The sequence below is a fragment of the Agelaius tricolor genome, unplaced genomic scaffold (genome assembly GCF_023055355.1).
Source record: "Agelaius tricolor isolate 1412-34295 unplaced genomic scaffold, bAgeTri1.0.p SCAF_6, whole genome shotgun sequence".
Taxonomy (NCBI): Eukaryota; Metazoa; Chordata; class Aves; order Passeriformes; family Icteridae; genus Agelaius; species Agelaius tricolor.
In genome coordinates, this window is record NW_027269266.1 from 43,284,235 (window position 1) to 43,299,042 (window position 14,808).

Genomic DNA, 14,808 nt, shown 5'->3' on the forward strand with positions numbered 1-14,808 from the left:
AGTATGCAAGTTGAAGACATCATTACTGTCAATCAGTACAGAAATTCATTACATCTGAGGCAACAGTGAGTTGCTGCTTCACTTATTAATTTCAATAATAGCATTAATAGTTTACATCCTGATATAATTTTAGACTGCCTTTTTTTTTCTTTGAAGAACAAGAAACCATTTGCTGTTAATTATTAAATAAAGGAAACCAAATAAAGTCATAGAAATCTGAGTCCCAGAGGCTCTGACAAACAATGTATGAACAATTTAATCAGAAAAATAATTCTGTACGATATTACCCTGTGAAGATTCCTATTAGTTTTAATGTACCATCCACTATTTTCCAATGTTATATTTATAACAAAGAGTGAACTGGGTGGGATTCAAAAGTGAATGCACACATACATCTGGAGAGTCCACGTATGGCAGAGAAATTGGCTCTCTAACTGTGCCTCAATTTGTCTTAAAATAGATATTCAAAACAGGTCAGCTGAGCTGCAACTGCCTATCTCACTATACTGAATGTAAAAAGAATCTCAGGAAAATTACTCTGGTATCAAAAAACACATGGCAGAAAAATAAAAAGCTAATCAAGAGGCAGGCATCTCTTTTAATATGTCATCTGCTTCAGGTTTTCAGAAAAACTCTGTTTTCTACTATAATGATGCCTTTTGTCTGCTACGACAATTACAATAACTTTCTCTGTCAAGGGTAAATGCCAACACTATTTTAAACCCAGTGAACATTCCAGTATCTAAGGCCAAAGACTGTGCCTTCCACTGCATCTCTCAAATCTTCCTCTCTCTCACACACCTGAACTCCAAGAAGCAAAAGAAAGCTAAACCCCATAAAATTCAATGAACCCTGAGACCGCTCTTCACCTGAGAGGCAGAGACAGGACTGACAGCACTGCCCTTCAGCAAGTAAAAATTAATACTTTAATTTAAAAAATAACAGCAATTAAAAAAACTGCAAAAAACCATTATGCCTTACCTGCTGGAGAGATTATTTCCCTATCAGACATTAAACCCTTCTTTCTCTTAGGGAAGAACTTTCCAAATACTTCAAGCAGACTGCCAGAACATACTCCAGCTGACTCTACAGCTCTCAGCTCATGGAAGAAGTATCCTGGGCAGGGGCTCAGCAATGACAGGAAAACCTGTAAGCCCAGAATCCAACCAACCACTACTGTGCACCTGAGGCCCTCATCCCACAAGGTATTTAAATGTTTGCCCAACACCTGTTGCTTATTCCATTACCATGGAACTCCCACAGTTCCTCCACTGCAGCACATAGCTTAAGACAAAATGGATAAGCAGATCAGCTCTTAGGTCAGACATTCAGGCACACCAGCCTTCCATATGACACTTTGACCAGACAGAAAAAAAGATCATAAAAATGAACAACTGAAAAAAAAAAAAAGCCACCTGTGGGAGCTTTAACCTGGGGAAAGCTACAGCTTCTATGGACCATACAACTGGTCTGTTTCTTAAGCTTCTAAAAGCAGGCCAACTCAGGCTGTTACATCATGCAGATTAATCAGATGCTACACTATTTACTAGGGTTAAACTGAGAGGATAAAGGTTACATAATGGATTCAATCCAACTTAAAGTGGTCAGATCTCTCAAATAAATATGCACCTCTTTCTCTGAACACCTGGACAGAAGTAATCAATTAAACATAATAGAAGTTCAAGAGTAGCAAGCTTCTGAAACTGCATTCAGTTCTGAAATGGAGGCATATGACACTCAAAAGAACCATAAAAAAAACATTCTAATTTTGTCACACTTATCTTGATGCTTCACATTCCCCTCTGGTATTGCAGAGCACTACCATAGAAATATCTCTGTGTATTACATATGTACAGTATCCCCTGGGCCTAAGCTCCTTCCTGATTCTGTGCTTTGCTTCACTGTGATCTTGGACTTGCCTTGTTTAAGCTAAGCTCTCCAGCCAGAATAAAATTCGTCTAAAACTTCTGCATTCCCAAAGGCTGCATCTTGCTTCAGAGTGCCATCAAAAAGGGATCTTGATTTTTTTCTTCCTGCTGAGAATACAGTTTTAGCAATTTCTTACCCTTTCTTGCGTGCCTTCTATCAGAAGCCTGGTGAAAACGTTCGGTGTCCTGATACAGAAATAATCACCCTAGCAAACATTACATAATAATTGCAAATAGCACAAAAGATAATGATTGCCAGAGTTTGTAATTCTTCCAATTCAAAAAGTTATCCTGCTCACTTCTAAAAATCTACATTTTTAATGTCTTTCACAGACAAATAACCAGAGAGAAAACATGGATTACCTACTAACACATCAAATATATACATATTACAGGATATTGCTAACGCAGAAAAAAACACAGACTTCAAACTTGAACCAATAATCAATATTACCATCAGTATATTTAAAATCACCTCAATTATTGTAGATACAGTTAGCTTTTCGAATATTCTTTCCCCTGCCCAAAGGCAGCTCATACACAGCATATGTTGCTCTGCCACTCCCTTCAGAGAGGAAAAAGCTATACAGCAGTCTCTTGCAGCACACTCACAAGAGATGCCGAGGTGCAAAAGAGGTGCAGGCATCTCTGCTACACCTGGGTGTTGCCTTTTTCTGAGTATTTCCTTTTTAAAACCATTGAATAATGATGCTCCGGTCTTACAAGCTCCGAATTCTGCAACAAGAGACTAGAAAGAAATATTTACCATCCGTGCATTCTTCATAATACCAGTCCAGTTCATAATAATCTGCTTCAATAAATTTCTGCATAGTCAGTATCCTTCAGTGACATGCAGGAGATTTCACTTCGCTGCTAAGGTCAAGTGAAATGCAGCCATGCCTTCCTGCCTTTGCAAAATGCCAGAGCACAAGGCAGCTCACGGGAAGCTGAAAATGAGCTGCACATCTTCACTGAGGCCACAACTAAAATAAAAGAGAGGGGGTGTGGAGGGTGTATTTGGAAGGAAAAAAAAAAAAAAAAGAAGAAGGATGCAGAAAGGAAGCAGATAGATGCCCTGGCGGCTCCTCTAATAAAGAAGCTCTGCACAGGAGCCTTGGATGGGTGTTAACAAAATCCTCCTATCAAAAGGCTGATGCGCTGACGCTGGGGACACACACCACCACCCGGCTGCTTCTAACTCATTCCTTTCCTCTCCAGTCTCCACATCTCTTTCAGGCTAATGTGTTGCCATGGAGACTAGCTGGCTCCAAAAGCGATGCAGAGATGAAGAAAAAGCATTTTGCTGCTTCTGGCTTTACAGGCTAGAAGGAGTCCTCCATACTGGAAACAAAAATCGTTGCTAAGAAAGATGATACAACACATTGCTACTGCTCACAGAACAACAGCATCACACTGCTGCAATTCACTGGGGACATGTGGTACATTAATAATGAAAATCTAGTCCATTACTACTGTCCTCCACACAGTTTGATAAAAGCCTGACTTCCCCATGGAAAATTAAACTATGTTACTGCTTTGTTACACTATTCTGGTCTGATGTAATAGAACCCTTTCTGCATCCTGATGTTGAGAAATGCCAAACGAAAAAAAGAAGAAAGAATCAGCAAAATCAGGACAGCAATAAATTTCTCCTTGAAAAAAAAAAGCTAATCTGTTCCTACTTTTTGCCCTCTCCATGAACCACTTCGCCCTCTCTTTTTTTTTTCCCCAAGCATCCAAGTTTCATGAAGACAGGAGGTTAGGCCAATTTTTCACTACTCTATTCCTAAAATTGCTGAAGTCATCATCCAGAATAACATCATGTTTGTGTTAAGTGTTTTGGAAACGGAAGAAAATACTTTTGCAGCCCCCAATAAAATTGTGTTTAAGCTATTAGGAGAGAACCTGTCTGAGGAACAGATGGCATTAAATCATCAAACACCACAATACAAAATCATGTCTGAATATGTGCAGGTACAGATACCAAGTGGACTGACATCCATTTTGTTCAAAACCAGCACATAGTCTTCACCCATTTCTCCCCCTCTTTTAGGAAATGCTAATTTTTTGCAAACACCAGTAGAAGCACTGGGACAGATTAAGTTGTGACTTAATATATCCCAATAGATATATTCCCATTATTCACATTTGTTAAGGTAGGAGGCCATATTGGGTTTGCACCAGGGAAGTCTTTGGTGTCAGTCTAGCCAAAGACTCCATCCACAAGAGTAGCCATGAGCAGGCAATAGAGAACTGTCCAATATTTCCCACAACTGCCCTCCCAACCTCTAATTTCTTCATCTTCAGAGACAGCCTGAGACAGATACAGCTACTTTTAGCAATTCTTGAATGCCTTACCCTCTCTTGAGCCCACATACATTTTTATCATCTCCAACATTCTCTTGCAAAGCATTACATCTACTGCTCATTATATACAAACCCCATACCTTTTGCTTTGTAACTCACATCTACTAACCTAATTTGAAGCTTCTAGCTGTGGAAATCTGTATGCTCAGTCCATCTCTCCTTTTCAATCACTCATGATTCTGCAGGTATCTATTAATTCACCCTCATTCATGTCTCTTCTAGGTTGTTATCACTTATTCTACTCCCCAACTGCTACCACTTTGCTTTACTGTAACAGAAATAGGTAATGCCTAGTCAAGCTATGCAGAGGAAAATGCTTTGGTTTCTTGACCATAGCAGTATTCAACTTTCCTGGTATAAGAAATTATCACTGCAGTAGCTTTGAGTCTTGCAGAGTTTCAGTTATGCATACACACAAGGAAAAAGCTATACATGCTATTAAATGCAATTAAGGCTACACTGTTAAAATACTTCCAGAGAAAAAGAAAGGTTCCTATGGCAACATCAACTCAATTGCTCTGCATATAATCTATTTGTTCCACTTGTATTATTTTTGTCCAAAAGGTAATTTCAGTCTGGCTAATGTTATTAAATAAGCATTTAAAATAGAAAGAATTAACACTAGCTACCACCTTAAATTGCTGCAGGGACAATCTCCTTTTTTTATTTGCTGACATTTTAAACAAAGGAAATCTTCAACATGCTAGAATTTTCTTCTCTCTGTCCTTCCCACAGCACACACAATCCCTTTCAATGAGACAGGATAAAAATAGTTCAAGGTAGGGGCTTAGAGCTTTTTGTTTTATTGATTTTTTTTTTTTACAGATCTGATTGGAAACATACTGGTGTAATTCAGAAAGGCATTACTTTTCTGAGGAGAAAATCACTTGTGTGGCCAAACGATTTTAGAACTCCTCAAGAGACTTGAAAATATGAAATAAGTATATTATCTCCCCAGCATGAATTCAGAAACCCTGGGCAGATGGAATACTATATATCTAGGTATCCACTCCCAAGCATCCCTTCAATTACATGAGGAATTGTACCCTATAAAGCTGGAAGGGTTGTCAAGTTGAATGGGAATTTGTGACAAAGCTGAAAAAGCAGCTGCACACTTTCAGCAACTACTTTCAACCTTTGCAGCCCTACTTTTCCTTCCTACCGGGGTGAATCAGATTAATTTTATAGTAAACTCATTAGAACAGTACATTTTCCAGGTGGACTGATTCTACAAACTTTGAACCTCTGTGTATTCCAATATCCATATTGGAGATTGCAACACTACATTTGGTTGGGATATAATAGTGTTACTTACTTAAAAGTTCATATACAATGGGGCAGAAAAAAGACTTAGGGTAATAAGTCTGTGACTATAAGGAAGCTGCGTTTTCCTATTCAAATCTAAATACAATTATTCACATTTGTTTGGCATTCCCTTTCAGCTGCTAAATTATGTTCTATTTTTTAATGTTTACTTCTAACTAAACAAACCCTTCCCTTTATCTGTTCTCCACAGGGCAAAGCATACAGATTGAAAAAGAATTCTGGCAGCCAACTGTGAACATTTCTTAAGTTTGTGGTTACAAAGGGGTTTCATTAGTAAGAAAAGATGGCTTGAAAAGCTCAAGAGTCCTCTCCTTCCTTTTTGCTGAAGTAAATCCATGCTATAGGTCAACATTAAACTGACGTGCCCAAATTACCCAGTTGTAAAAACCACACAAATCCATCCCTTTGTTGGAAGAGAATTTTTGACAAAGGTACTTTCACCTACCCCAGCAGCACACTCAAGACCATAGTGCACTGCACTGCTAAGGGGCAAAGCAGCAGCAAGTCATCTCTGCTGACAAATAAAGTCTTAAAAGAAAGTCATTACATAGCATGCCACTAAAAATCCTGTCTTTTCATGCTTAGTCATTCTCAGCTTTTTTCTCCAAACCTTTACAGTTCTGTAAGGATGCTTTTTGAAACTGAACACTGGAGTTGGATGGAGTATTTCCAAGAAAGCTGCAATGGATTACCTCCCATTTGATTACCTCTGGGTCACATTTCTTCTCTTGGCTACAGGCTCAGGATGGTTCAGATAATTAAACACCATATCACATCATCATCTTCTACAGTCACCAGTACAGTCACCACCACTCAGGATAAAGTTGCCCATCCCATTAACACCGTCTGGAGTCCTTTTTTAACAGAGCAGTAGCTATACAGGCCACCACTATGTAATGCATATTAATCACAGTCAAGGTTTGCCACAATACATACTTTGCAAACTGACAAAGCAGGCATATTTAAAAGCCCAACTGATTTTCAAGGAGGGGCTGTCACACGTATTTCTAAACTGTAATAATTTACTGAAGTGAAGAGTAACTGGTGTTTTCACCTTCTAAAAGAACACTGAATAGGAGTCATCCTGTAACTACACATTTATTAAGGACAAAAAACTCTGCAACTTAGGACAGTGAGCTCTTCCAGTGTAGTCTTTTACTTATCAAGAAGTCTTGCTTTACTTGGAAAGAGTAGAACCCAGAGTAAAATCTAGAGCACTGAGGGCATTATTACCAGCAGCTTTCAGAACTGGTATTTAGAAAAATGGGTGCTTCAGATTTGACTGACTCTTCTTCATCAAACCAGGATGACAATCCAGGGCTTCAAAATCGTAAAAGTGTTTCCTCCAGATGGGACAGAGCTCATGGCTTCACACCCTAAGGGCACAGTGACCTCACCTGATACAAGAAAAAGACTCTTCTAATTCAGCAGAGGGTCAAACTGCTCTCCCACTGAAACAGAATTATTTAACATAAGACAGGGGCAGTTGGATGAAATTAAAGTACTCAATGACAAAAAGCTATTTTCCACATGAAAGGATTATTTCTCCCTCCCTTCAGATAATTACTGAAGAGCACTATTTTTGCATTTGTATGAAATCAAAATTGATGTCTTCAGCAACCTTCCTGCAAAACCAGCTGCCTAGTTCAATTAAGGTATCACTGAGCACACTTAAACACTCTAAGACCATAATAGCAAGAGCCAGACATTTAGGTGAATGCACCTAACAACAATTCAGAAAATCAAGAATAAAACTTTAAAGAAACAAAATTTGCAAACTGTTCACCAGCTGGAAATAATGTACATTACTATCTCCTCTTTTTTTTTTTTTTTGTTATATTTTTCATGGAGACAGCAAAAACATTTGTAAAATGAAGTTGAGCTTAATACCATGCTCAATCAGCTAGACAAAAATATTACAGCTGCATGGTTATGACCTATTTTTCTAACAAGGCAAAAAACCCACTGAGAGACGTGATTACAGCTTCCTGGGAGAGGAAAGGAATGCACTACACTGAAGGAATATAGAATAACGGAGCCCAGAATGGGACCAAGCACTCCAGGCATGGCCTGATCAGCATTGAGTACAACTTCCTCAAACTGCTGGCACCAATCTTCCTAATACAGCTCAGGATACCATCAGTCTACTTTTCAGCAGAGGCATACTTCTGGCTCATGTCCACCTTGGTGTCCACCAGGATGCCCCAGGTCCTTTTCTGCAAGGTTGCATTCCAACAGCTGGACCCCAGCATCTACTGGTGCATGGGTTGTTCCTCCCAGCTGCAGGACTGCGCACGTCCCTCTGATGAACAGCACAAGGCTGCTCTTGACTCATGGCTCCAGCCTGTCAAAGTCCCTCTGAATGGGAGCACAATCCTTTGGTGTCTCAGCCACGCCTAGATACTGCCTATGTCTCACCCTCCCTGATGCTGCACAGCCTGCTGACTTCCTCTCAACTTCTCCAGCTGGTGACAGCTTTTCCACAGCAGCACACCTCCTGCATGAAAGGAGGCCATCTCTCTCTACCTCAGGGTAGGGAGCAGCTCTGGGCACTTCCAGCAACCTGACTGTTGCAGGGCTGACTTTCCAATCTGAAGCTCTGTCTGGGCTAAAGTCTCGGCTCTGAGAGACAGGTACTCCAAAACCTGGAGAATGCACCCTGTGGCACACTGCCACCACATCTGAAGACCTAGGTTATTCTGAACTCAGATGAAGATCCCTTCTTTGCACCTTTCCAAAGAAACTACTACATCTGTTGGCTGTGTCTGGCCATCCCTAATGAGCAGCAGCTCCAAAGAAGGCTAGGGATACCCTTGGGTGAAGAGCAGCTGACAGCTTCTCAGAAGCCACTAGGACTTCCTGAGGCCCACATGCCTGTGGCTCACCTTACCTTCACCTTACACACAGCAGCAGGCTCCCTGTTTCTCAGAGACTTCCCAGGTGGGCCCTAAGCCTCCCTAAGTGGCCAAGGAAAAACTCAGACTGCTGTGCCTGCTCACTGCCTCCGGTAGCTCTGCTCACAGATCTGTGCTCTAGGCCTGGCTCTCACACAGACCTCCCCACAGCCTTCAGCTAAAAGTGAGCTTGACTGCCCCTAATCTGGGGGCAGGGAAAGGAATGCCATTTTGCTGTATCATACTTTCATTTAGGCTTACTTAAACTACACTCTGCCTCAACCAGACTGGTAAGATGACATTGAATTTATATGATTATGCTTTAGGATAGGATCAGTTTTATTTAATTCATTTGGCAAAAACTGGCTCAGCCTTCCATCTGAAGAAAATAATATCAAGATGTGCTTTGGAGTTCCAGAATGTAAAAGAACAGTTGCAGGCCTAATACTATTCAATTCCTCCCAACTGCCTTCTTACCCAATGGAAAACTAAATTTTAAGAACTAATTCTCTACATTACCTATCCTGTGTTATAGCTTAAATCCCCACAAAAAGCACTGAATAAATTAAAATGCTTGGAAATTTGACTGTTCATTTCTCTACCAGTATCTTCAAAAATTAAAAATGAGAGCTAAGTAGCCTTATGTCCACCCTCTAGTGTTACATGGCCCAGAAGATTCTTACTGATTTCTGAGCCTTTGTGGTGGTGAATTGGACTGAGAAACTCAGAAAAGCCACAGGAAGGCAGAAAAATCTTCTCTAACAAGCCACAACAGTATGCCTAAGGGTCATTGCTGATTCTTCTGCTATATGGATCAACACAGTGTGAAACTCATCACATTTCCACCAACAGGTTATAAATCACTATCAACCTCAACATGCAAGGAAATTTCCATAAGTCATTTGAAAAATCAAACTTTCAAAGAGACAAGCTACAGTAGTTGCGAACACCCTCATCGAGGTTTTTGAAACAAACTAAACAGGTACAAGAGGACTAGCTTAATTGCAGCACTGAAAATTGTGCAAGAAGTCACACCCTGGAACACTCCCCAAAGTGGTGGTGGCATAATTCACAGAACCTTTCTGCCAACTTACTTAAAACAGTTTTTTTTACTTTCATAGTTCATTGTGCCATAAACCAATGTTTGCAATCAATGCAATAATTTTGAAAACATGCAAATTTATTATGTTCTCGCACTCTCATGTATAGGTGGAGTCTGTGACTTGTTCAGAGTAACTGAACAAGGGTAAAGTCAGGTGTCAGTTGCCATGATATCAGTCTAAGGCTAGACACAAATTTGCTTAAACTTCCTGAACTACTATCTGTACACAAGTGCCTGTCTGTAAGCAGTAAGAAATAAACGTTTCTTTATCGAAAATCTCTTTGCTTGCTTCCTCTTTTTTAAGCAGTTATTTCCTAATAAAAGCATAAAATATACACTGTGACAGGAATTATACTCAGGCTTTTTTTCATTCAAGCCACTTGATTGGAAGGAATCTACAACCACAGCAACATGGTGAAGTTGCAGTCATTATGCTTGAAAGCTAAAAGCTAGATAAAATTGTTAAGTATTCAGAGTTTCAGGCAGCTATGATATCCAATTTCTCTGCTGTTCACAGCTTCCTTTTCAGAGAGTAATAGAAGGGTTTGGGCTGGAAAGGACCTTTAGAAGTCACCTAGTTCCAAACACCCTGCCATAGGCAAGGAATCTTCAACTAGACTGGGTTGCTCAAAGCCTCATTCAACCTCACCTTGAAAATTTCTAGGGATGGGACATCCACAATTTCTTTGGGCAAGCTGTTCCAGTGCCTCACCACACTCACAGTAAAGACTTTCTTCCATATAACTAATTTAAACTGACACTCTTTCAGTTTAAAGTCATCATTCCTTGTCCTATCACTACAGGGCCTGCTTAAAAGTCTCTCTCTCTCGTTTTCCTGTATCCCTCCTTAGGTACTGAAAGGTGCTCTGAAGTCTCCCCAAAGCCTTCTCTTCTCCAGGCTGAACAGCTCCAACCCTGTTGGCCTGTCTTCAGAGCAGACGTGCTCCAGCCCTTTGATCATTTTCGTGCCCCTCTGAACGAGCTCCAACAGGTCCATGTCCTTCTTACACTGGAGGCCCCAGAGCTGGACACATACTCCAGGTGGGAGTCTCACAAGGACAGAGTAGATGGGAAGAATCACTGCCCTTGATCTTGACCTCCCTGGACCTGTTGACTATGTTTCTTTCGATGCAGCCCAGGACACATTTGGCTCTCTTGGCTACAAGTGATTTCTGGATCAGGTTGAGCTGTCAGCCAACACTCCCAAGTCCTTTCCTTAGGACTGCTCACAATTGATCCTCCGCACAGGTTTAACTTTGTATCCATCCCCAGCAGTCCTGGGGGATGGATACAAAGTACACCTACCATCATCTCAGTTGGTAGAAGGAAGGATGCTGCCATGGGGATTTTTGAGTTCCTTGTCCCACTAGCAAAACATTTTCCCACGGTTATTGCAACAGTCCACCCACATAGACAAACATTACTTGTGAGACAGGCCTAATCAGGTTAACTAAAGACCTTGGAAACCTTATGTTTCAAAATATTTATTTAAGCCAGCTTCTGCCATCACTGTAACAGCACTAATAGGCTGCTACAAAAGCAGCAGTAGTACACTAGATTCCACAGATCAGCTTCAGCTTGTCTCCTCACCCTTCCCAGTATTTTTGTGTGATTGGGGGTAGGTGGAAAGCATATGTAAGTTTTTTACTAAAATACTTCGAGCCCTTAATTGAAGCATAAACATCAGAAACTCAGTTCTTCATATTATTCATGCTTTTCTTTACTAGCTATGCTCCTTACAAAAAGATTGTTCAATTGCTTCAAAATGCAATGAAGCCCGGGTTTGTGCTGAGCCCTGTAACTCATCTCTCCTGAAGCTCTACAGTTCCTCAGTAGGTCTACCTAAATCTAGTGACTACTATAACCCATGTAAATCCACTGCTATTGCTTTACCATAGCAGTCATGGAGATGAATCACAGAAGTCTTCTCTAATTGCACATCTAAGTCAATATCCACAGTGGTAGAAACCAGACACATAAGTCCATTCACCATGATAAAGTATCTACAGGCTCAAACAAAGGAATGAATAACAACAAAGGTTACAACTGCAGTCATGTTCCCTCTAGGCACAAATATTTTTTTGTCTGATAGTATGAATATGAACAGAAGAAAGAATGAGGGGACAAACCATCTCAACCAAATGGTCAGAGTTTGGTTCTTCAAAAGGCTTTTCTAGAAGCTCAAGTTGCAGCAAAATCATTTCATGTCATTCTGTGATGCTGGCACATAATGCCACCAGACAATAGCACGTGTCAGAGAACACAGTCAAAAAAAGTGGATATGGAAAGAGGTCTAAGCTTTCTAAACTGCATAGATACAGAAACTTCAGTCTTTTTGACAGAGATCACAAGCAAAAAGAAGTACCAGTATTTGATAATGTGGAAAGGTGCATGCACAAATCACAAATGCAATGACTATTCTTGATTAAATGCTCCCTTCATTTTCTGTCTACCACAATCTTGGAGACCAAAGCAGTAAATCACAAACAGTTCTCGTGCTCTCCACAGTTTTCAAAGAATTGCACAGATACTTCAAAGAAGGTAACAAAAATAGCCCTATTTTATTTGTTTCTCAGTACAATTTCTGAGTTTTTGACTTACGGAAGTATTTCAAGGTCTCTTCTATTTGCTCAGTTGTTAAGTCAATATTCGCATCAGGGGAAATGAGAGGTGTGTGAAGCCAGTCGTCGTGGTCATAACCGTAGATTGTATCTGCTCTTAACTTATAATGAGGCAGCTGCTCTTCCAGGAGACTGATGATTTCAACTTCAGGAAGATTGGTACTATTGCACACATCTGTTAAGGGAAAGGGAACAATCTCTATTAGTTACCTTGAGTACTATACATACAAGCTTTCAAAAACTTCAGTTTGTTTTGATATCAACAAGATTTTGCTGCATGTAAAGAACAGCTCAAGACGAATAAGTTTAGAAGATATGCCTAGAACACATTATCCCAAAATATCATATTTACTAGTAATAAAAGGGCATGCTCTCTTAGTGACAAAAAGCCTCACCTCTAGAAGCAGGGACATTTATTGAAGACTAAGTGGGGTAGGGCGGGGAATAGAGAGCCAGTTTCAACTGGAGTATGAAGAAAGCATTAGTGTACAGAGGAATGTACATTTTTGATGTTCTATTTCCCAGGTAATTTTTAGCTTGCAAGCCTTACATATCTCCTTAACTTGATCTTGGACTACAATTTAGTACCACTTTATTTTTTGGCCTTTGCTGCTAGCAGATTTCTCTCAAGAAACAGAAATCCAGGACTGCAATAGCAAACTGTCACAGTTCACACCTAAGACATACTGGTAAGGATGATTACAGAACTTCCAGGGCACCTTTTGACACTATCTTGACTTGCATTCTGTGCTGCGGCCCCTCATGCTCACAAACATATCAAGTTTGCATACAGTTCTAAAAATGGATACTAACAGCCAACAACAACTGCAAAAATGTTACAAATTAAATTAGAGCTTTAAATTTAGGCCAAGAGGTAGCTGAGAAGTTTTAACACAAAAAACCCGATTGAAGATAGAAACTTTTTTACCTTGAGGACGATCAAATAGGGGCACAGGGAGACTAGAAGTCAAGTAAACAATGTCATGAGCATTTACTCTAAAAGACCTGCCTTTAGTAGCAGTCAGAATAGATTATCTCCTGAGGCACCTTCGTGTTGTATTCTATTGTATTGAAAAATTTTGAGAGAGTGTCAACACCCAAAACAGTCACGATACTTCTAAATATATGTTTAATTATCATATACCATTAAATACAAGGTCATGCTAAATATTTATTAAGAAACTGACCAACCCGTGATATGTTTTCAGTAAATACTTAGTGCATCAATCTGCACATTTTCCATTTCCACACCAGTACGAAGAGAAAACACCGCCGTCCAGCACAACCCCTACCCCCACACACCAAGTAAGGAAGAGCTATCTAAGCCTTTTTTGGAAGAGCAATACACCAGAGCTCCCACTTTAACCAGTGTCATAGCTCTTGCAATTCTTGCTTAGACTCACTCAAGAGTAAACAGCAAAGACTATCAAGACCCTGAGTACTGCCATGTACCTTTACACTGCCATGACCAGGCTCATCATGGTCCCCAGACAGCACATTTTGCCAGGAGCCCCATGTACACCCCAGCCCCTGGTCCTGCCCTGTGCAGTGCTGTGAGCAGGCCTGTGCCCAGCTCTGCTCCCTGCTGACACTGACTCATTGTCCAGGCTTCCTGGATTGCTGGCATTTGTCTGATGATCGACCCCTGGGGAGTCAATTTGAACTGTTGCTGCCAGGACCCTTGTTCTGCTTGGGAACAAAGGGACTGGGCTGTGCCAACAAGGATTGTGCCCTTCCCATCCTGTCAGCTGCCTATAAGGCAGCCCTGCTCTTGCTGCTTCCTGATGAAGGCACCGATTTTTGTAAGAGAAACTTATTCTTGCTGGATTGAGGTAGACCTGCAATTCCACCATAACTTAGTGGAGCTTCCCTCTGTCAAAGAAAGGGAGGAAGGAGAGAACGGGGAAGTAACACATACTTCTCTCTATACATCATTAATTACCTGGTTTTTACCTTTCTAAGCCAGAAATTACATTGCCAAAAGCATCCTAAGCACTAAAAATTGCAAGAACATTACTATTCTATCAGACAACAGGGCAGACAATACCAAGATGAACTCATACTGTCAATCTCCTGCCTACAAACTTCACAAAACCCTGATAACTAGAACTATAACCCACTTGGGAAAGTTGCATTGTACTTTATGGTTCAAGGAGTCTGCTATTACCTACCAGGAGCTATTCTCCTCTGCCTTCATCCACACTGCTCTGCTAGCTGTTGTGCATATGTGAGTGTCTTCCAAGCCTCCCTGCACTTAGATGCCCACAAGCGCATCTGTTTTTATAGAGCTCTCTGCAACGCGAGAATCACACATCATTTTAAGAGGTTCTTGCAACCTTCTCAGAGGGATTACTGGCTTACACAGAGAAACAAGATCTGCTCCCCATGCTTTGAAAGATGACAGCCAGCCTGTAACTACAGACTTTCTTTTTCCCTGGCTATCTTTTTAATGGTTGACAGCATCATCTCAGTGCCTAAAATCATCTGAGTGCAAAAAGACAACTGATCTTCTGAAAAACACCTGCTGACATCTACTAGACAATAAAAAATCTCTCTGTGTATATGTACAC

At 40.6% G+C, this 14,808-nt stretch overlaps 1 protein-coding gene across 4 annotated transcripts in view; it reads right to left on the reverse strand.

Annotated features, from left to right (window-relative positions):
• Positions 1-14,808, reverse strand: part of TRAK1 (trafficking kinesin protein 1) — a 125,772-nt gene that overhangs the window by 53,070 nt on the left and 57,894 nt on the right. For 2 of the 4 annotated variants that reach the window (XM_071429583.1, XM_071429582.1), the window contains one exon: positions 12,219-12,413. Coding sequence is in view for 2 of the 4 variants with exons in the window: in XM_071429585.1 (XP_071285686.1) it covers positions 2,695-2,758 (64 nt within the window). In the remaining 2 variants the exon portion in view is untranslated. Of the gene's footprint in view, positions 1-2,694; positions 3,058-12,218; positions 12,414-14,808 lie in introns of those variants that run through there. The other 2 variants (XM_071429585.1, XM_071429584.1) reach the window with 1 other exon arrangement.